At 40.0% G+C, this 22,958-nt stretch overlaps 1 protein-coding gene across 3 annotated transcripts; it reads right to left on the reverse strand.

The window, feature by feature from the left end:
• Positions 1-1,843: 1,843 nt before the first annotated feature.
• LOC113127351 (uncharacterized) lies at positions 1,844-5,008 on the reverse strand. 3 transcript variants are annotated; one of them, XM_026301827.2, is made up of 5 exons: positions 4,937-5,008; positions 4,234-4,529; positions 2,599-2,865; positions 2,358-2,510; positions 1,844-2,256 (listed from the first exon to the last, which is right to left on the reverse strand). In XM_026301827.2, the coding sequence occupies exons 1-5, from the start codon at positions 4,999-5,001 to the stop codon at positions 2,090-2,092; spliced, it is 948 nt and encodes a 315-aa protein (XP_026157612.1). In that variant the 5' UTR covers positions 5,002-5,008; the 3' UTR covers positions 1,844-2,089. The 3 variants fall into 3 exon arrangements, with proteins under 3 accessions (XP_026157612.1, XP_026157613.1, XP_026157614.1); XM_026301828.2 differs by lacking the exon at positions 4,937-5,008 and adding an exon at positions 4,842-4,920; XM_026301829.2 differs by lacking the exon at positions 4,937-5,008 and adding an exon at positions 4,739-4,868.
• Between the last annotated feature and the right edge of the window lie 17,950 nt (positions 5,009-22,958).

Below are 22,958 nucleotides of genomic sequence, written 5' to 3' on the forward strand. Positions count from 1 at the left end.
TTTTGTTTCTTCTGGGATGTCAGATGCTGTGTTAACCAGGTGGTCAGGTTGACTTGGCAGAATCCTTTTGGACCTGAACATGTATCTTACTCTTTTTTTTTTTTTTGTAATCTGTGTAGAGGTCAGACGGATTTCTGAGCTGTGTGTTTCAAATTGATGTTGTCCATCGCCAAGGTCGTCATCCGAATCTGGAGATAAGGGATTGTCCATATCATGTCTCGGGTAATGTGGCTTTTCCTGATAAAGCCAGCACATAGCCAAATAGATGTGCGTACAACACACGAGCTAAAGAGCCACATATCTCTGGATGGGACATTCTCTCTCCTTGTGGTTCACATACAACACGACAGGATTTGAAAAACAAATTACATGAATACATAGATTAAGATTAAAGAAAAAACCCAGAAAGACTTTCCGAACATACAGACCTGTATACAGTGTAGTAGTTTACTAGTCATATCAGGCACTGTTAATTTCGTTGAAGTATTTTCGTTACAAGTTTCGTCAACAAGTTTTCACTGACAAAAACGAGACGTTAACTACATAAAAATTAAGTGATGACGAAAACTAAAAAATATATTGACATTTTCGTTGACTAACAAAAACGAGACGAAAATGTGAGGGAGGGACGTTTTTAGAAAAGAGCCAATCAGAATTAATTTTCTTAGACACACACGCACATTTAAAAAGTAACTGACCCACCTAGTGACGCAGGATGTGCGAGTACACGACATCATCATAGCCTGCACTGGGTTTGTGCCCGACTTAAACTATAATGACATGGAAACAGCTGGAGAAAACAAAGAAGTAGTTTTTCAGAGTTGCTCTTTTGCTTTAAAGAATGAAGAATGTCATATGCGGGTTATAAACGATGCATATCTAACTTTTGGTCTTTTATGGAAAGGCCATATTCCATACATGTTTAATGAAACTTATTTTTCATTTAATATTAATTCAGAATATTTTGTATATTACAATAGTTTTACTAAATTACACTTAAATTAAACCCAATATATTTTAGTTACATTTAGATATTTAGTTTATATTTTTTATGTAACGTTAAAAGTCTGATGTTTAGTCTAATGAAAGTCTAATGCTAACGGAAACCACCCTACAGTCTAACTAGCCTAACTACAGCCTAACTACAGCCTAACTACAGCCTAACTACAGCCTAGCTCCCTCAAGACAACTATGGAAAAGCCACTTGATCCCGTAATGACACCAGGCAAGTCTATACAGTCTTTTACATCTGCCATCGAGCCGACAGTGAGGGGTACTGGCTGCAGGGACTTCATCACTTTTAATTTGGCCTGTGAAGCAATAAGGGGGAGTTTAGTCTGCTGACATAACTGGCTGCACATAATCACATAATATAAGATGGAGCTCTGCCATGCATTGCTTCTAAAAGAAATCAATACATTCTGAAAGTCAACGATAAAGTTAACTGGAAGACGGCGTAAGGTGGCCGAGCAAGGACTGATGGGAATTGCTTTTTTTCTTTATACTTAAGATTCTGGATGCCGTGAGGTGCAGATGAAGTAATCCAAGCAGGTAGTCTTGTGTCAGTGTGCGTGAACGCTCCTAAGATTATTAGAAACACTTCTTTCCAGTAATTAACTGAAAAGAAACGGTTATTCTAAGCTGCTGCAAAAGGTCCAAGAAAGTGTTTCTGCAGATAAGAGCCAGAGTACATAGAACAGGTAGTACCGACTACCAAACAGATTTTGGTGTCTTTATATATATATATATATATCACTTCCACAATTCTGTAACACATTCTCTGTGTGACTCACGTGTATTAAAACAGTGAATACAAAAAGACAGATACAAAACAAGATTTAATCAACAGCCTCATTTATGTCTTAAAATCTTATTCCATCGGGGTGCTTACATAAAAGTGCAAAAACTTATCTAAGTCACGACAGACAGCCTCTGCTTATTACAACTGAAACATCTGCTTCACATAACACTTCTGCAAGGTAGGTAGTCTGATCCTACACGTTCACATCAACAGTTTTGTCTCTTTTATTTTTCAGATTTCAATAAATAGTCTAAGTTCTTCTTCTTCAGTCTATGTGTCCCTGTCCAGTCACAACAAAGCCAATTCAGGAGCAGTAAGAAGTTCTTCTCCTAACTCGGAGTGTCGCAAAGTGAAGAGCGTGATCCCTGAACTGTACGCCGCAGGGATCGTGACGTGTGTTAACCTGCATCGATCTGCTTGCTGTTCCTCTTCCTGCAACATCTGCCTCACCTGACCTGAAGAAAAAGGAAGAAATTCAAGTGTAGTGTATGAATGTTTCAAATATGCTAGCACATCAGGTGAAAAGTGTAGGGGGAAAAAAAAAAAAAAAAAATACCTTCAACATCTAGGGCTTTCCATCGTGGGTCCGACTGGTTCTCTGAGAGGCTGGACAGACAGCGATCTGGTGTTAATCGCTGCAGGACGTCTTCTCGACGAATCAGCAGCACGGATTTGCTGCACAGCCGCTGGTGCGCTTCTCCCTCGCTTACTACAAAGAATTTAACAATTACATGACATAAACCATCAGTTGCCACAATTATGCTGAAATTCAAGTCAATCCCTTCCCCTTTACTCACCCACATCCAAGGGATTGGTCATGAAAACGGCATTTGAAGTGACACCAAATATCAACTGATGGTGCCAGGCGTCAGGCACCTCCTCTCCCTCAGGTACAGCCAGCTGCATGTTCATGGTCGCCACGGGAACGGCGCCTTTTTGGATCCAGCGTGCAAGCCATGTGACTAGTTTCACCCGCCGGCGAGGATGAAAGTGGAAGAATCGACCCGTTACCTTCCCTTGACTGGCCTCTTCGGCTCCTCGGATGAGCTGAGCATGAGTTGCGCCTATGAGGAGATAAAGTCTTTAAGTACGTTTGCAATATAGAAGATGTGACACTTTTAGCTTTAAAATCTATACATGCAAATGTGTTTCTCTTTCACTTACAATCTCATACTCGATGACAGCTTGAGCTAAACCAAAATGCCAATGTAAAAACCGTGTAGCCAATTACAGTCACTCCTTTGGGAGGCATAAATGTCTTTGTCTAATTCAAGAGGGTACTTTTGAATTTGCCTGGTTGGCAGTGCATCCAGCTGTCACACTGGCAGGAAACGGCACTTATGGGTTCAAGATGTTACAGAGCGTCATTCAGCGGGTAAGTTATAGCCCCTGCTAGCATCTGTGACACCTGAATTATTACTGCCTGTGGAGCCGAGTTAAGATATGCACCTACACAAAGTCATCCTTTATGTATTAATATTTCATTACCTGAAACGTCACTGAACAGGGAGCGGTAGCTTTGAGTTTACGCCAAGAGTTTGTAGTGGAATGTCTGCCAATTTAGTAAATGCTTTATAAGGGCCATCTATAGACAAATGATTATGTGAAACCTTCAATCACTGCTAGTACTATAATAAAAATGGAAAATTTGACACCAGAAAACTTCAGAACCATTTCTCACCTTGACAAAATGAGGTTTGCTCTAAAGTATAAATTTGAAAATGTAGTTATATTTGGACCCAGGCTCTAGTCTTTTTGGTCATTGTCAACATTTTTTATGCTGTGTGATCAGTGTGTAACCTGAATATGATGATGAAATATCTCATTTACATCGTCAGCCAGTTTCACCCAAAATCTGAAATTCTTACTTTTCAATAACTCATTCTGTTACAGTCAAGGCATGGTTTTAATCCCTAAATGGATGTTGTTTTCATTTTAATCCTTTACTGTGGAACACGCTGTTTCAATTTGATTTATTATCTTTTGATAGTAAACCATCACATCAAAAACCTTGAAGACTAAAATGTATTTGCACAACTCACTTTGCTGATATTTGTTGATGCAATTAAAAGGGCTTTGAGGTTTTACAGCAGCTTTATCACTGTACTCATTGTGCCTTGGTTTGAAATTGACAGTGCACTGTTAAACACAAATCCATCAACGATTCACTAATCAATCCTGAAAATGCTATCAAATAACCAAATTTGCTAAATGGCAAGTACCAGCGTGATAAGAGCATGTTTGCGTCTGCATTATTTAAGTCACATCTGAAAACTGCAGCTATTCTGCCTCTTTCACACACCCCCTGCTGTAGTATGCTCCTGACGTCAGCCTTATTTTACTGCACAGGGGCCAAGTCATATTCTCAGCTAAATAAAACCCTGAGATGTATTTTTGTAGCTTATGCATCATCTGCACATCGAGACATTTACCGGCCTCACTCCGGGACAGCAGGTAGTCAGGCAGCGGTGACTCATTCCTCCTCACGCATGTCTGGACGCAGCGGTCAGCCTCCTCCGGGGACACATCTATGCCCAGGGCCTTCAACACATCCACCACCGCTGTGGCCCCGCAGGCTGATGCTCCTATCTGCAGGGTCTGCCTCTCCAGAGCCTCCTGAATGGACCACAACATGACTTCATCATCAGCTCCTGCCTGTTCCTCCACCTCCTCCTCATTATTTCCTCCATGGGTCTGCTTACACACTCCCTCCATCATAGAGCCGCAGCTGGAGACAAGGTTTTAAAGAGATTAAAGTCCGTAGACGTATAATTAACGTAATATTCAAAAGCACATCAATTCAAGAAAGTGCTCTCACACTGTGCTGCATCAGAATAAGGTGCAAACATATGTCACTAAGTTTAGAGTTTAGTTTCACTTTGGAGACTAGAGTTAAATTCCCCCCACTCTTCACAAATAGCTTCACCATAAACTCACTCTAGATTCCTCTAAAGGACACCGATTATCCTGCACAGTGACACACACACAAACGAGTCTGCTGTTGTCAAGCGCCAATGTCAAACTGTAATGAATTAAGTACCTGTTTCCTCACTATCTCAACCACAAGCCGACAACAACAAAAAGCAACACGCATGCGCAAACTACACGTGGTTCTTTCCTCGGTTGTGTCTTTACCAGTCGGACAGAGAGTGAAGGTGATAACTAGCGCCACGGTCAGCCATGACCAGAGACGACAACATGCTGACACCGCAGACTGATGTCTCTTAAACCGGCGGTCCCCAACCTTTTCTGCGCCACAATATTTTCACATACCGAAACAAAGTGCGTAAAAATACAATTCACCATCCCGCTGAATTAGTGGGAGCCATGAGCTTGTTTCCCTCCAACGGACCTCCGATCCCATCTGGGGGTAATGAAGCTCTCCAAACACGTTTGGTTTTTACTCCTTTTTGCTAGTTTGTGGGCTAAATTTTTGATGTACCATATCACGTGACCGAGACGAGCGGTTTTTCAAAATAAATGACCTTTCAGACTCCGATAATCAATAAAATATTTTTTTATTCAGCCTTTGGTTGGGGACCGCAGCACAACTGAACACTGCCGATAATAAACCACTCAACGCCACAGAAAAAAAAAGTGCAGCGGTAGAAACCACATACGGACTTTAGGCTTAAATTGAAAGCCTATCGACAGCTTGGGTCCGTGCGTGGGCCGACCTGTTGCTGTGCAGAAAAGTTACACTAATGATAGACCAACATTTGATAAAATAAAGCGCGAAGCTCATCTCCATATTTGGATACACGTTATCAGATCTGTTGCTGCCTGACAGCGATTTCATAAGGTCAAAGAAAATGATTTACATTTTACATTACACTGTCGGGAAAATGAGAAATGTGAGAATTGCCGGGACACAGAGCTGAGCTTTGTTTTCACACTGTTCTTCAGACTCATCACAGAAAAGATAGATACATTATATATATATATATATATATATATATATATATGGGGAGTACTTCATCAATCCCTACTCACAAATCCTAAAATTGGTATGAACACATTGCCTTTTTTTTTTTTTTTTTTTTTAAGTCGTAGGGATTACTAAGCAGACTGAGCATTTGCTGGAGGACAGAATTCCTAACCTGTTGAGGTCAGTCTCATTAGACCTAAAGGGTTTCTTCACATTTCTGGTATTTCAGTTCACACCTTGCATACAAACCTCCAGCCATTTAGAGCCATGCAGTTCTATGACAGGCCAAGAGATGTCAGCGTCGCTACATGTGGATGTGTTTAAACAGCTGTCACTGAGGCTGATGTTTGGTGAAACAGCCTGAGGCTCGCCATGTGCACATTTTCGTGCACAGTTACCGCATGAGGAGGATGCATCAGGGTGAAATGTTCATGTAGCACAGAACCTGAACTCTCTGCTTCTCCTGAGGCATAAAATCTCCCTGAGACAAGTCACAACGTGTTTATTGTAATCCTGAAGCTTCATTCGTTTTTGTTTTTCCCCTTTCCATGTTCACACCAGTTTTTATTGTCATTTACAAGATCAGAAGTTTAGAGCATGTGCTATGCTACACTTATGCACAAATATTAGTACACCTTCAATGATTTTCAATTTGGGCCAAGTTAGTTTCTTGCAGCACACATGAAATTCACCAGCATCTGAATTTAGACCACTTACTTCCTAATAGTCCAAACAGGGACACTGGACAACAGTTTGCCCCCAGTTATTTTTGACAAACAGTGCAAAACAGGCTTTTTTGGCTTTTTGTTGAAGAACCAAATACACAGAGTCAGTCTATTACACAATGCCATCTGGTGGGGGGAAACAGTTATAAGAAGACAGTCCTAAATCATCTGGACCTAAAGCATACATTTTAAGAATTGTGATTCACTATTATTGCTATTAGCCACTTTGCCTTCATCTTGCCTAGATGAATTTGATTTGTATTGATCTAGCATCAGTTATCGGTGAGTGTAATCGTGAGATCGTCGATCCTGGTTGGTATTCGCCTCACCTCCGCTTTCCCCCAGTTTCCCACAGCTGCGGCGATGGCCGCTGGAAGCACAACAAGCAGAAGTGAGATTAAAAATGACTGGGCTCTTCGAACAAGCTCCGACAGCTGATATGAAGCATGTCAACGAAGAGATGAGGTAGGAGGGGAAAGAGTCTTTGCCCGTCTGGGATGAAAGATAGAAACAGAGAGGCTGTCTCAATTTCTCACAGGCAGCCATCACCTCAAAGGCACCTTTTGCCATTTGCAGATGTGGAGAAGCTGAAGAGTTGAAAGCACTGCAGTAAGATTTTCTTACTATGCAGTCACTACAAGGCTTGGCTATTATCAAAAATCAATCCTGAAAATGCTATTGAATAACCAAAGCCTCCCACCACTGTCTGACAGCAGCTCCTGACCACAGACAAAGAATGACACAACCAACTCCTGACTATGAAAACACAAAATCCTCCAGTTGAACTAAGTGGACTGAGTCATCAGTGTTGCTGACAGTAGCTTTTAGCACTGGAGCTCCTCTCACTTGTGTCGTCTTCTTTCTTCTCTTTCTCTTTGAACCTGCCCCTGTCACGCATGGACTACCCTGCTTTTACCCATAACACCCTTCTCTACGCAGGTTAGCAAATGTCTATGCACGTCTTTGGAGAAGCACAATACAAGCTTCGCTTATGGCTTCTTCTCTCCATTCTGCTGTGTTATTCTACCAGCTCTATTTTAAAGCCATTTGCATCCCAACAGAGTACAATTCACTTGTAAAATCCTATATTTACAACAACTGACATTAAATTCATTTTGACAATTTCATATACTTTTATTTTTTTTTTTTTTTTACACTTTTCCCTAAGTAACAGGAGAATGAATGCTGTAGTTTTCTCTTCACAATTATAACACTACTCACGAAAAATACAGAGGCTGGATAAAGATCAATCGCTACACAGATTCATGCTTCATAAAGACATTGTGGAGGTGCAAAAACTACACTAAACTGTATAGTCGGCTGCTGAGGACAAGCCTGCTTCAGATACCCTACTTCCAAAACGCCTCCGGTCAACATCTGGACCACCACATAGACCAGATGAAACCACGGCACACCTGTTTTACTGCACTCTGATATTTTGCTACAAGAATGCCTAACCTATTTTACTGTTCTCTAGCTGCGCTGACTGTTGTTGGTACATATACAGTTACATACATTTTCCAATATCTTAACATCTATTAAAGTGAACAGCTGCAGGCCTTTTGAGATTGTTTTTTCTTCCATTACACAGTGTCTAGAGTCTAAATACTTTATTTTTCTGTTCTCTAATCAAAAATCTGCTCTGAAAAGTGTCATTGTTGTTGATAACATCTTGCAAGCCTCCAGGTCATGACTGGTTGCTATAAACTGCCAAGTTTAAAAGTCGCCAAGTTCAGAAACAAGAATCAGTAGAGGTCTTGTAATGTAAAGCAGAATTTTAGTTAATCCTGTGATCTTTGCCTTGCTGTCACGTACCAGATGGTCCAGAAAAAGCGAGAAGTAGTGAATCTGTCAGCTGTGTACAGAACTGTGGTCGTCCCCTTGGAATAATAAGGGACTCAGAGTCTATTTAAACACTATCTCCATGACCTCTTGGTGCACAGCAGCTCTGCAGGGATCTACAGGATTAACTGGCGCCTCTCAGGTAAGCTGAATCATAATAAATAGCAACATGTTGTTGAAAAAAAAAAAAAAAAAAAACATAACAGCACATTAGCATTGAAATGAGGTAGCACTTTTGTCGGCAGGTAGTTCTGGGTCACAGAGACAAACGCTGAATACTGCCGGGGGGGACTTGAGCACTCACTATGCTGTCGCCTCCCCGGCCCGGTACGCCTGCACCGCTAATGTCAATAGTGTGAACATCTTGGCTCGTTTGCAGAGGAGCAGGGGATGAATTTCTTTTGAGCTGTGAGCCATCTATTCTACACAGAATTCACCTGAACCCTGCTTCATTTTATGTGATACATCCATGGCACTTCTCTACACATGCTGTAAAATTTAAAAGTCCATACAAATCCCACAAGGTCTATGAGATTTGTACCTTATATGCTTCACTTCAACTAGCTGTAAAACATTCCTTACTTACCATTTTATAGACATTTACTTTTATGTAGACACTCCTTTCCTGCTGTAAAGCTCTCACCTTATGACATGCCGACATCCTGTGTAGCAGCATTGTTCAGTGAACTTTAAGCGCAACGTAAATAATCCCCTCTGACACTAAGTGTCAGTGGTTAATCTACACGTATATCCTTCTGTTGAACTACAGGAGAATTTAGAGGAAGTTGAAGCAAATCTATTTATGAGGATAATATCATCATCATAATAATAATAATAATAATAATATAATAATGGTGTTGAGGATACAGTATACAAGGCTTGAAATCGCAATGGCAATACATTGAAAATTCAGTCTGAGCCTTTTAAAGCTCCAGTCAAAACATGAACTTTGCATGCACAATAATTTTAACAGCTTGACAAAAGTCTGTAACGGCAGCTGTAAAACACTACATCAGCTACAACAAACAATACATGAATAGAAGCACCGTGAAGTCGTTATTTATGAATGTATGATACAAAACTGTTGTTCAGGATTTTGAGTGTTGTGTTGCAAAAATGGTTTATTGCCCATTATCGTCTTTAACCAGGATCAAATTCAGCCTCCGCCTTGTCTGAAGACCGATGAAAGCCACGTTTAAGCTGGCTGCGAAATACTATACATCATCACCTAACCACAAAAACAAACTGTCCTTGGCAGATAACGTTCCATAAAGTTGCTCAAGCTGGCTGATTTTCCTCCTTGTGAGATATTTGTCAGGTTTCACTGACACCAGGACAATTTCTGCTCCTTTCTCATATATCACAGCATAAAGGTAATGAGTTCTTTTCTAAAGATGTCAGCCTAAAATAGTGGAACTGACATTGCAAATCACACATGACTTTCATAAAGCAAGCAAAAAAACTTTGCATCTGTTAACTTGCAGCATCGTTTCGACTCTGATCTGCCGTGGCGGCACGGCCCTCGCACGCCGATCAGGCAGATGTGACTGAAAGGTGCTCTTTAGGCTCACGCACCTGCATCAGGCAGCCTGGCATTCTGTCATGATGTACGCTGTGGTAGCTGTCTCTGTAGCTGAGTGTCTCCACAACACAATGCCATTTTCTCTGCTTCAATTCTCTGACCCCTGCTGCTCAGTCTGCAGTTTAGCCATCGACCACTGACATTTATCTTGCCAATGTTACTAAGGAAAACCACAGCCATTTGCATCTCCTTACATTGTACAGCTCTGTGAATTTTTCATATCCTACTCACTATATACTAACTATGAGTCTTAGGGAACAACGTAGGAAGCAGGATCTCAATGTGAGGAAGATGGGAGATGGTAAGAGATTAATATGCCTACAGATTATTTTTCTCATTACATTTTGGAGAGGGCTTCTCCGAAATGACATGGCCAGGCTAGTCGGTTCGTTGATTCCGCTCTTCTTGTTAAACTAAGCTGAGCAGTTGTGGTTATGGAACCTTAACTGACTTGAATTAACATCTAAGTTGGTGTTAAAAAAAAAAAAAAAAAGGGAATAAGCACGTTTTCTTCAATGTTACTGTCACAACACGCTCATATAAAGTCTGTTTTAGAAGCCATATGTCCCCTCTTTCCCCCCGCCCAATCGATCTCCTCTATTTACTCTCCACCAAAGCATAAATTACATATTTGATGTAACTAGGGGGCAAACTCCAAGGACTTTATATGAATATGAAATAACTGGCGGTCCAAAGGCCTGTAAATTACAGATATCTCAAACGAGAATGCCGTACATATAATTTCAGAATGTTAAATCATCTGTCTTTTTATAAACATGAAGCATCACCTTAGATCTATTTCTCATCACGTCCTCCCCACTGACTTTGTGCTCATTCCAAAGTGATTAGGAGCAGACCCTCCATATGACTGTGTTTATTTGTGTCTGTGTTTGAGAGAGAAAGAAGGAGAGAAAGTTTTTCACGGCCCATCTCTGGATCTACAACCAATTTCTATGCAAATGCTACGACCTGATGTGGGAGAAGCTGCCACTGTTCGGTGTGGGCAGGCTTAAGGTGTTGTAACACTAGCAGCCAAGCGGGCCGACACATAAAGCCCGGCATATGGTCATATTTCTGACAAACTCGCTGTGTGATGCATTTTAGTGACAAACAGCTGTAGGGAAGAATCACACCTTGTGAGAAGAAGAACCTGGCAAACTAATCGTGAAACTGCAGGGAAATGTTCCTCTTAGCCAATGGGGCAGAAACCTCGGCGCTCATATTTCTCGTCCACTACATCGAAGCTCTGAAACACCATTCAGGTAACAAATATCATCGCCTGCTGCCTGCAATGTTTCAGCCGGGCAGCACCTTTCATCAAACGCCCCGGGGTACTCAGCACAGAAACCATGTGTGCCAGTGCTGTTAATGGTTGTTGGTCATGATGGTTAGCTATTGTTGTTGTCCATAAAAATAGTGCCACTGTGCTAAATTTCTAGGCCGTATCAACCATGAAAGTGGAAGAGAGAAGAGTGCCGGGATTTTCAAAAGAATATATAAATAGACGGCAAAGGATTTGCTGCCTCGCGATTTCACTCGCACGTGCACGCCCCCTTACACAAACACATACACAGAGGGAACTTTGGCTGCCTTCACAGGATTGCGATGACCCCTATTTTCAGACATCGAAGGGAACGTGAGCAATCTCGTCTGCGGCACTGGCATTTGTTATGTGCGATTCTGTTTCAGGCAAAGGCTGCCTCCGCCCTCTGTGGGGGAGACCATATCACACCTTCAATAAAATATCCCTTATCACTACGCAAACATGCGCTGAAGAAAAGTTTTGTACACTTGCCATCACGGCGGGAAAGAGGAGCCAGCTCCCCCAGTTAATAACGTGCTCAGATCGTGTTGACACATGGCAACGTAGATCAGTGGTACTCAAGTACCGCCAGTCAGGGGCCACTTGCAGCCTATCAAAGACTTCAGAGTGCCCTTGACCAGTTTCCAGCATTAAACATATTCTGTCCTGAGCTGGTGAATCATGCACTTTGCATTAAAGATTCATGACAGTTGCTTGTGTGGATAAAATATTTGAGCTCTAAATAATAAAAATGCATTTTTTTAATTAATAAAGGTGAATTAAGTACTTTCTCTGTATAGGTTCATAAAGGTTTTTCCAAACCTTTCTTAAACTTGAAGCAACCGTCTGCTCTCGCAGGCACAAACCACCTGTTACCTCATACAGGAGAAAACATTGAGGCAATTTTTGGCAGTAAAGGTGTCATCAGAACAGAAACAAACCAAAAGCAACAGCAAGAGTCATATTTCAGAGCAGTATGTCCGAGCTGACAAAACATCACATTTTGGAGTTATAAAATTATAGGCCATCATTTTCACCTTGCAGATAAAAATCAAAGCAGGATGAAATGCAACAATTATTGAAACAATCTGTGTAGTGATAGTGACATGCCTGGGTAAGCAAAATTCTATTTAATGCCAAGCATTAAGAATCATAAAACAAACAACCAAGGAAGCATTAGAGCATAAAAATAAAGCATGAAACACAGTCTGACACTTTGAATATGGATTTTACACAAACACCCTGACTTGTCCATGAGGAGCTGATTGGATTAACAAAGACAGTTATAGCAAAGAGGATGACAACCAAAGGATAAAACATTTAGCAAAGCACATTTAACATGAAAACATTTTAGAATACTTAAAATCCTATTATACAACTTTAATATTTGATTTGATAAAATGTTTCATTACCACAGTGACATATGGCAAGCAGTTTGAGCATAAATTAGATATCCTTGATATCAGATGTTTATACCAAAATGTCCACTAGTTCCACAGGTGGTGATCATTTTGGCCTTACTTGTTAACTAGTTAAACACAATCTGTTACTAGTGAGCTAGTAAGGTCCAAATGGAGTAACTAGTTGACTAGTGACAATGATGTTCTCCTCACTAGTTAACTAGTGGAAGACATTTTGTCTCACTAGTGAAAGTCTGTATCAGACATGTTCAGACTATGACTGAACATGTCAGACATTTTTCCTACATGTTAGGCCTTTTCTTTAGCTAGTTTAGCATTTATTGGCACTAGTGAGCGACTATGTGCAACTAGTGAGATATTTCAATAATCACGTCCAACTACTGCAATCAAACATCGAACTGGTTCTGACAAAGACTGTATGTGAGTATGTGAAATGAACATCTGATATCAAGGATATCTAATTTATGCTCAAACGGCTTGCCATAGTGACATGAATTTGAAACTGGAGTTCACATTTTGTGCTATTCGGTTTGATAATTGATAATGGGTTTTAAATAAACATCCTAAATCCACACCCTTATTTAGATCATCTTGATTGGTTTGATTGACTTTTTTTTTTTTTAACTAATGATAATTAATGGTTGATGATCAAAGGGTTTAAAGTCTAGTCTGCCACTGTACTCTGTCATCCTGTCAGCAAAATGAAAGAAAGTTCAGAAAGTCCTAGTAATTTATACAAATGAAATGCTAGATTCTTCATTAGTAGGATTGCTCAGAGAACACAAAAAATATCAGATAAAGACTTTCTGAAATCTAGTCCAAAAATTCATTCTGTTTAAACCCCAGCTGCAGAAAAATAAGCTCAGAATACACTATACATATGCTGACAACATGGTATTGATAAAAACAAATACTGCCTGTGAGCATATGGTCCAAACTATACAGTGCTTCTGCAAACACACTGAAATTAGCACAAGACTAAGAATCCTCACAACCTTCCCGTTCAGCAGTATCACTCATTTCAATCATAGTGCAGTAAGCCCATAAACAGTAGATCGGGCAGCAGGTGCACAGGCTATCTGTAAAGGATTCGAGGACCAGTGCAAAGTCCAAGCCTCAACAGTCCCATTTGTGAAATTACCAAATAGAATTAGCAGCTCCAGCTCCACTAACCTCTAAATCACCAGAATCTAGTTCCAAACATGTACGAAAAGAAAATCCCAAATACAGGAAGAGGACTGTCGCATTTTGTCAACCAAAGACCTTTTATTATATAATGCACATCACTTAAAAAAAAAACTAAAAAAAAAAAAAAAAAAAAAAACTGGGGTATTTCACTTCACAAGTCTTATTCACATTTCACTCACTTTGACTGTCAGAATCTTAACAGCTCAACTCTCTTCTATCTGCGGATCAAAATCCCACCAAACAGCTAATGTCTGTTTCTGAACTGCTCAGTACCATTAACCTCATTTCACTCCTGGGATTAATAAGCACCAGAAGAGTGAGGCCTTGGTGGCTCAGTGGTAGATTGCCCTGTGCTGTCTTCCTCCCAGCTGCCCCCCTTTCTACTCAATAGGTGTCTCATTATGATGGTGAAGGACCGGTAGGTGAGGACTTTGCTGGAATACCCATATGGATATTTCACAACTCTCTCTCTACTTCCGTCTGTCATGCTGGATGTGAAAGTCATTTACATTGAAATCCCTTAATTTATCAACAATCACTATCATTGGAGTATATTAACAAGCATGCACCATTTCTATATAATTAACACAGCCAGATATTGTAGCTACTACAAAATACGTGGTTTATCACCATGCATACCCTCTATGTCTTTATTTTGCGGCTGTGTAGAGAGAATACTTAATTATCCCACTAATAGTAGAAATACTGCTATTATGAGAAACTTCAGTTTACAGCTTTTTTAAAATTTTTTTTTTTATTTCTTAAGGCAAAATTGCACTGGTTGGGAGTACTTGCAGCGACACACTCACAGCTGTTATCCAGTTGTTTATTTTTCCCCATCCTCAACCACAGTCGCTGTCATGCAGACACTGGAAAAACAAGAACATTTGGACTACGTGTAAAAAAATGTTGCGAATACAACAATTATTACCAATGGGGATGATTCCAAAACCCATAAAATTACACCTGCAAAAAATTTACATAATTTTTTCAGTGTATCTGAAGCAGGAGAAGGAACACTTAAATTGATCCTTGTATCTGCTCGGCAAACATTCAGAATGAAAAAGTGTTCATCACATCAGTGTGGAAAATCCTGTTTGTAACATCACACGCTAATGGTATTTTTACCCTTCCTTATGTAGTGGTGTACTCCAAAAATACAACAGTATAAAAACAAGCACAGATTCTAATTAAGAGACTGCTTGGAATTTGTTATTGTCTACTCTTGTTAATCATCAATTATCCTTTGAAGGCTGGGAGGACACAGTCATTTCATCGCTTCCAATCTGCACAGAGACCACGTGCAGAACCCTACACTATGGACTAAAATCTTATATTACTTTGACATGTTTACGGGCTGCAAATGTAACATGCACACAGTCTTGGCCTTGGTGGTTGTCTATAAAATAAAAAAATTGAAGTGGCCTGGTGGCCCAGTGGGTACAGAGACCTTCCTTTATTGGAAAGGTCACAGGTTCTAGCACAGCCGACAGCCAGGGTGTATCCGTCCAAAACCATTTATCCTCTCTGATTGTCCTTCAGCAAGACACTGCACCGCTTCCTGCTCACCCACTGCCACTCCGGCTGACAGCTACATATCTTGATGATAAACTCACCTAAAGAGTAAACTGTGAAATAGCAGGATACTTGGATTGAAAATAGTGACACTATCTCAATAACAACCAGCAGTGATGTCCATAGCATGTCCATTGTTCTTTATCTTTAAAATCCCCATTGACTAAGGCCTCGTAACAAAAGCAAATCCTCAACATTTCATGTGAATATCGACAAAGCTGGCAGTCTCCGCTAGATGCATCAAAGCACTCGTAAATGTACCGGAAGCCGATCCGATCGACGTGTTTGATTGAGGTATTCATCAAATGTCATCCTCTATTTACAAAGTATAATCAGTGTCTGTATGAATTATGTAGGAAGACAAATTCCAGTATTTCTCCCAAAGCTACTGGTCCATGTTGTATCAACTGACCCACTTTTATGCTGCTGCTCTGGTGATTAATTTAGTTCCAAGTGGGACAATTAAAACAGGAAATAAATTCAGAAGACCACAGGCCTTAAAAGCTTTTATGCACAATTTTTCCCTAAAAAAGTCAAGAGCCAAAATTCAGTAGCTCTAACTTATGACAATAAGTATGCACTGTATAGGTGTATATAATAATTTCATAAATGATCAGGGAAAATTTTGCCCATGAAACCCTGGAGCCACCTAAAGAGCCTAAGCAGTGCACTTGTTGCTATTGTAAGCTACTTAGTCAGGTTGTCAGAGTAAAATCGGCTATTCATTTTTCTCCGACTCCGGTGAGACTCATACAGGGAACGCTGAGCGTATACACAGAGAGACAGCAGCAGATAGAGAAAAGAATGGCACCGGAGCAAAGCAGAAGGGATAAAAGTTGTTTATGATCCCCTTTGTACGAGGTCACATTTTTAATTAGCGCCCAGCTCATGAGGATTTGAGTCAAGGTCCCGAGTTGTGTGTAAATTGTTTCATTTGGAGTCTCAGCAAGAATCTGCTCTTTCCGCATTGTTTTTTTTCTGTAGCTATTGACATTCTACAAAAGGACGCTGCATTGGAAACCTGGGCGGCCTCTCTTCTGCTTGAGACTGAAATGTATTGAAGCACAATGGCACACTGAGCAAGGCCGGACATTAGCCATGCTTCTGATTAAACACCACAATTATTAATCTTAAAGTCTCTAATAGAATAGAATAATGTGCCAGTTGCCAAGAGACTGTACTGTGTGCTTTACATGTGTGGAGGCTTCAGAGACAAGAATAGAATTTATTCTCTACATGCAACTGAGGAAACAGAGGGTGGGTACGTGTACAAAGAAAAACCTATCTTGGTTGTGCAATGCAACCCACTCCTCCAAATCTATCTATCTATCTCAGTAATCGACACGCGCCATCTTTGTTTTGTCGATACAAAAATAAAAATGTAAAAACATAACATTAAGGTTTTAAAATCTGTTATGTGCTGAACCGCTAACTACGTCGACTACTAGAGCAAACTGCTCAGTGAAGAACAAATAAAAGCCAAGTTAATTCATGGGAGTTTTTTTCAAGGTGAGAACACCTATCTGTCTCCTTTTCATCACCGACACACATTTCCTCACACAGGGGTTGATTAGCACATTACAGAAGGCTCTTTGGCGTTGATCAGCATGCTCTGCCAAAAAAATAAATCTTTTCAATCAGCACAGTTTGCTGCTTTCACACTGACACACCCTCTGAAAAGACTCCAATCAGTTTTGCATGATTTAGAAATTGGAAATTGTTTGCGAGATGACAATAACAGATTCTCATGTAAATCAGAGATTGCAGTGACTTTTTCAACGAGAAGTTTCCTAATTAGGAAACACCCCTGGACACTAAACACAGAGATGCTGCAGCATGTAAAGCAACACAAGATCCTTTAACATTTTAATGCAACCAGCAAATAGCTGTTTGATTTTGACAAAGTTTGCACCTCAGTGTGTAAACCAGTTTGTACTTCAGTGAAAGTGGAGATAAATCACTGTCATCTCACATAAAAATAGAGATATTGAGAATGCATCTTTGCCCTAAGGTGGATTTAGACTTCTGTAATAAGGGGCTACACTGTACATACAGTGGTTTAGTATATAAGCTTAAAGGTTAAACCATAGCTGATGGATGCTTCTTTAGAAGAAAGATTCCCAACAGCCTTTTCCTTGTGAATAAATTAATGTAAACACAGTGCCTCTCTTATTAGGTAATGAACCATCTTGCAAATAACACTATCAGGATATAACCTTAGTCTGTAAATATATTTGGTGCTCATTCCTGCTATGTATCCCAAAGAAAAATCAAAGTGTATAAACACAGGTGCAGCCTGATTATGTGCATTACTACGCCTCTAGTGCTTCAGTGACATCAATGGGTGAAATCTAACGTTTAACTATAAATCAAAATGTAAGCTCTAGGTATCTATAGTGAATCTCCCATTAACCCATGGATCAGCTATAAATCTACCTAGAGAGAGAGACAGTTTTGAGAAAGACAGAGCTGCCACTAACAATTACCACAGATTGTGTTCATTCTGCAGGTTATTTTCTTGATTAATCATGTGGAGTTCTTGGCCAGATCCTTAAAGGTCTTGTTTTGCCCAGTCCAACACTCAGATTTATTTTATAATCACATAAAACAAGAATAACATTTATAATATTTATTGTATATGTTCTTATATTTCTAAAAAGTGATGGTACTGACCTGAATATCACATTTTAATTTTTACATGCATTTCGGTATAAAAGTGCCATCACTGGAGGTGAAACAACAGATTACACTAGGGCAAAGTACCACAATACCAATCTAAGTAAAACACATCTCAGCTGGAAAGCCCCAATTTATTCACCCCTGTGCAAAGACTGAAGAGGCTGTTAACAGTGCACATTACAATGTAGGGGCATCCCACGCCCTGCAAGGCGCCACAATCTCAGAGCACTAGCAGAAAGCAGAAAAAAGTACTCAGTTTCATTGTTGACCTATGACTCACACCCATGGACAGTATAAAAACACACAGCTAAAGAGATTGGCTGGGAGGCAGAGTTGGCCCACTGGGAGAGGGTGATAGTGAACTCTATTACAATACACGGCAGATTGAAATGGGAAAGGTGCAAGGAAGCGCTGGATTTGAATGGGGATGAGAGGCTTAATCTGATAGGGAGCATTACCGAGGTGATATGGTGTTTATACGAGTGTATGAAGTGTCTGGGACGAAGGAGTAAAGGGGGGTGGAGGTTGCATTCACACATATGAACACAAACACACAATTGTACTATCCTCACTGTTGCTTAGGGTGCAAATATGATCACTCACTCAGATTGCTTCAAACAGGGAAGCACTTCATTCATTCTGTGGAGGCTGAACAGAGCCCAAAATGCACTCTAAGGGGATAATAAAGACAAACTACTGCTCATTTCCCTTTAGAACCTTTAAATCTTTCTTTCCTTTTTCAAAACTTTTCTTTCACTTTTGTCTATCCAGCTCACATGCTTGACAGCCTTTTTCTTCACAATGATTGCAGGTGCTTACTGTGGATGTGGATATCTACTTTTGATGAGATTTTCATTCAGTGTGGTAAAGCCAAAGGCAAAGCACAATCATAATGGAGGTCAAAATTAGAAAGAGAGGCCAGTAATAGAAAGAAATAGATAAACAAAACATTAATTTCCAAAGGTATCAATGTGTGCACAGAATGAGATCTAATTTTCTGTCATTAAATTAAAAAAATGAAAAGTGCTCCTAAAAATATAATTCCAGCGCATAACGTGGTTTGGGGTGTTTAAGGTTGTCAGAAAATCATGCATCAATTAATTTCGCCCTGAATAGATCAATGATCTTATTATTCTCTATTAGCCATCAACAAAAATCAGCCTACGCTCCTATAATTACTCCAACTCACTGTCAAAATGTACAATTTTAAAATCTGAACCACTTTGTAATTTCACAAGGACATAAATTAATTTAAATGATTATAGTATGTTTTGGTGTCAAAATACATAATAAAGCTCACTGTCAAATCAATTTGGGGGCCACGTGACATCCCAGATGTTTCATCTAATTATTACTATTTCTGCTTTTGAGTTAATATTAAACAAAACTTAGTAAAATACTAAACTGAGATTTGACTCCAGATAACATCCTCTCCACAGTGTGTCTAAGGAGGCGGAAATTACAGCTGCAACAAGTCATGGACTGGCCGTTGAAAGTTCACAATTTTCTCAACTTGTGCAGATGCTGCGGGTACAGATAATCAAGCGATCTAAGCTGCAGAGGCACAGCCGGCCCAACCTGTACTATGAGTGAGGGTTGATATTACACAGCATTTGGCACTCAGCTGATTGTCGCACGTGTGATCAAATGAGAGAAAGGAAAACCTGCGAGTGTTGAGACTTGCTGCAAAGACAAATTAATCAAGAGACTTTGGATCTCTGATTTTTTCTCATCCAATTAGAGCTGGGGTGAAAATTTACAAGCAGGAGAGAAAATATCAAGTAAGCATCAATGTTAGCTCACTGACTTCAGTCTCCAGTAACATGCTCTAAAGAAAACAAACTTGTGTCTCATGAGAATAGAACAAGACAGAAGTATAACCTTAACTACAGTGGACTGCCTTTGTGTATACTTGTACTGTTGTAGCCCTTAGTAAGTACCACCCTGATTGTATTTGGCACCTGATCAGAAAATTCCCTGTTGCGCAGCTCTGCAAGAAAAGAATGGACTTTTCATGGCTTCACCACATTGTCTGCAGCATGAACAGATAAGATTAAACATATGGCAAGACTGCTTGAGCATTCCACTCTACCTACATCTACAAGCATTTATGGAAGTACACTCACAAAGGAATGTTTAATATAATTGTTACAATTACTGAGACACTCCAGCAATGTTAAGATCAGCAGATCTTTGGTTTATTCCCTCCTATCTTCTGACTGATCTGATTACCAATATGGAACTAATGTAGCATCGGCTTTGTTGGTCATTTGTCACACGCTGCTGGCAGATCAGGTTTCCTGTCTAGCTGACAGGCATACAATAAATCAGCTCTATGTCTACACAACAACTCCACATGCCCCATCTTGTTGGGAAATGAAAGTCTCTATTATTGATTTTGGCTCCGACGCTACATCCGTCTCCAATTTGCACCCTATCCTTACTTGTCTAACACTAAACCAACTGCCCATCTTGAAGCCTTGTTCACCATCTGAGTATGGAGTGACTGTGTGTGTGTGTGTGTGTGTGTACGTGGGTGGCGTGGCGTGGCTAGGTCAGTTTGATTCATACCGATGTTTTTAAGCTGCAATGTTCCTGTGACTAAGGAATGTCAATAAAATTGTACCCAGATATAACCTAGAAATAGTTCATGGCCTAAGGTTAGTTTTAGGTTTAATATTCCTGCTATTGTGCTGCATTGTTAGGCTTTATCATTGGCTGTGACTGAATAAAAAACATTGTAAAGCAGTAAAACAGCCCAAAACATGACACTACACTCAAATAATTTCTTTCTACTTTTAAATCTCAGTCCTGTTCTGCAACTTTCTTTTTATCTGTCCATTGCACCTTGTTAGTGGTTAACTCTCTCTCTCGCCAGAATGCTTATCAACCTCTATGACTGATGTCAACTGTAATTTACGGAATAACAAAGAAAACCTCAATCAAGAAAGTGAATAGAAAATCTTTTATTGCCTCAGCAGCATCAATAATGAAGGTCAGCTAAACACTCCATTTCCATTCCACAGCAAGTGAGGGCATAGCTGTATCTCATAATCGTCTGCGTTCTCACACTATTTATTGTTAAAGTGCCCCTAAGAAAAGTTTCCCTGTAACTCTTCCTTGTCAGTGTGCAGGAATCATGGAAATCCTAATTCATCTAACTTTAAATTGCTATAACCAGAATGCATCATGCTTACTGGGCTAAACAAATGTATAATTAAGAGTAATAAAACTTAATTTTGCCCTGTCAAATAATAATTTAGCTGCTTGTTTGATGGTCAGTTAACAGTCACCCACATTATGTTATTTGATTTATTTTGGCTAATTAGATGACTTCTTAAAGTTTTGTTGCACTGGCTTGGAGGGAACAAACAGGCCTTTTTAGCTGAAGGCATTGAGACATGTAAAAAAGAAAAACAGATGTCTTAAAATCCAATGTAACGATAGGTGTCAAACTGTCATAACGCACCTGGACACTTGAATACAATGATGGCCTCTTTAATGGAGTTAGCAACACATCTTTCCTATTATAGTCAGTCAAAAGATCTAACGTGGCCTATTCCTTTATCAATCTTATTGCTATTTAATTTCAGGTGATCTCATGCAATTCCCAGCATTGCTTTGCCCACCATCCACCTAAACAGAAGCCTAATCAGCCTGAAGAAATAACAATGTCTCTGTGCAGGGAAAGTTTATTATATGCTGTGTTGAACTTTGTGAGAAAATTAAAACAACTAAAATGTCCACTGACAAATCAGAGCTCCTGGTGAATGTGTGTTGCTGCTTTTAGTTGCAGATTGCTTACATATATTTTCTAATTTAAAGCAACTAAAATAGACAGTTCAAATAGGCGTTTTAAAGGAACAGATACTGATATGAAGTTAATGGGTTTCTTGCTGTAAATTACATGATAAGATTAATACCCGACATTGTGCACGTGTAAGTGTGGAGTTGGTGCCGGGGGTCAGGTAATATAGCTCAGCATAGAATTTAAGAACACATTTAACAGGAACTCTAAAACCCACTAATGAACCTAGACTGATTAAACAAAGGAGACAACAGGTTGATGATTTCGGAGGATTTCTGAGCTTTGATGCCAGCAGGTTAGTTGTTTCCCCCTGTTGCGAGTGCCTCTGCTAAACTACTAGATATTATCCTCCTGGCTCGAGCTCGGCATTTAATGTCGGGAGAAAATCAAAATCAATCCCTGCGAACGACAGTTATTCTGCTGTCACCATCTATTATTTCTAGGAGGTAAGATCACTATTGAGCCCCCTACGTTGGAATTCAAGCTGTTGTAACAGGTGTATGTCTCATATGGAATACCTAAATAGAGAGAATGAGTGAAGGAGACACCCTCTCAAGTGTAACGCCTACTGGAAACCGGTACTGTTTGCACACACAGCATGCGTTTGTGTGTGTCTTACTGCCTGTGCCTGTCTTACTGCCTGTGCCTGTTTACAAACCCTGATGGTAATTTGTCAAGAGATTCCCATTAGTGTCTGAAACAATGTGGTCATTACTGATTCTGTCGTTCAATCAACTTATTTTTTCCTCCTCATTTGAACACTTCTTCGCTTTAAGCCTGCTGTAATTACTTCCCATGTGGTCGTGCGCTTTACACTACTCATCTTGTGGAGGAATTTCACTGGTGCCAAGGGCATAGTGGTCAAAGAGAGGAGGGAGTAGGAGGCGGCAGAGGCTGAAACACAACCCACTGATTCTTTCCTTCCCACAACAGAATCTCTTTCAAAACATTTCTGAACAAATGGCATTGAAGGATTAACCTCATCAAACATTTCCTCCAATCGATTAAATGGCATCATCTCTTATTTGTTTATGAATGCACTCCACTTTTTTTCTCATTATTTAACGCAGTGGGAGTTAATGGAATTGTTGTGATGGTGATGTATG

The sequence above is a fragment of the Mastacembelus armatus genome, chromosome 2 (genome assembly GCF_900324485.2).
Source record: "Mastacembelus armatus chromosome 2, fMasArm1.2, whole genome shotgun sequence".
NCBI classification, from domain to species: domain Eukaryota; kingdom Metazoa; phylum Chordata; class Actinopteri; order Synbranchiformes; family Mastacembelidae; genus Mastacembelus; species Mastacembelus armatus.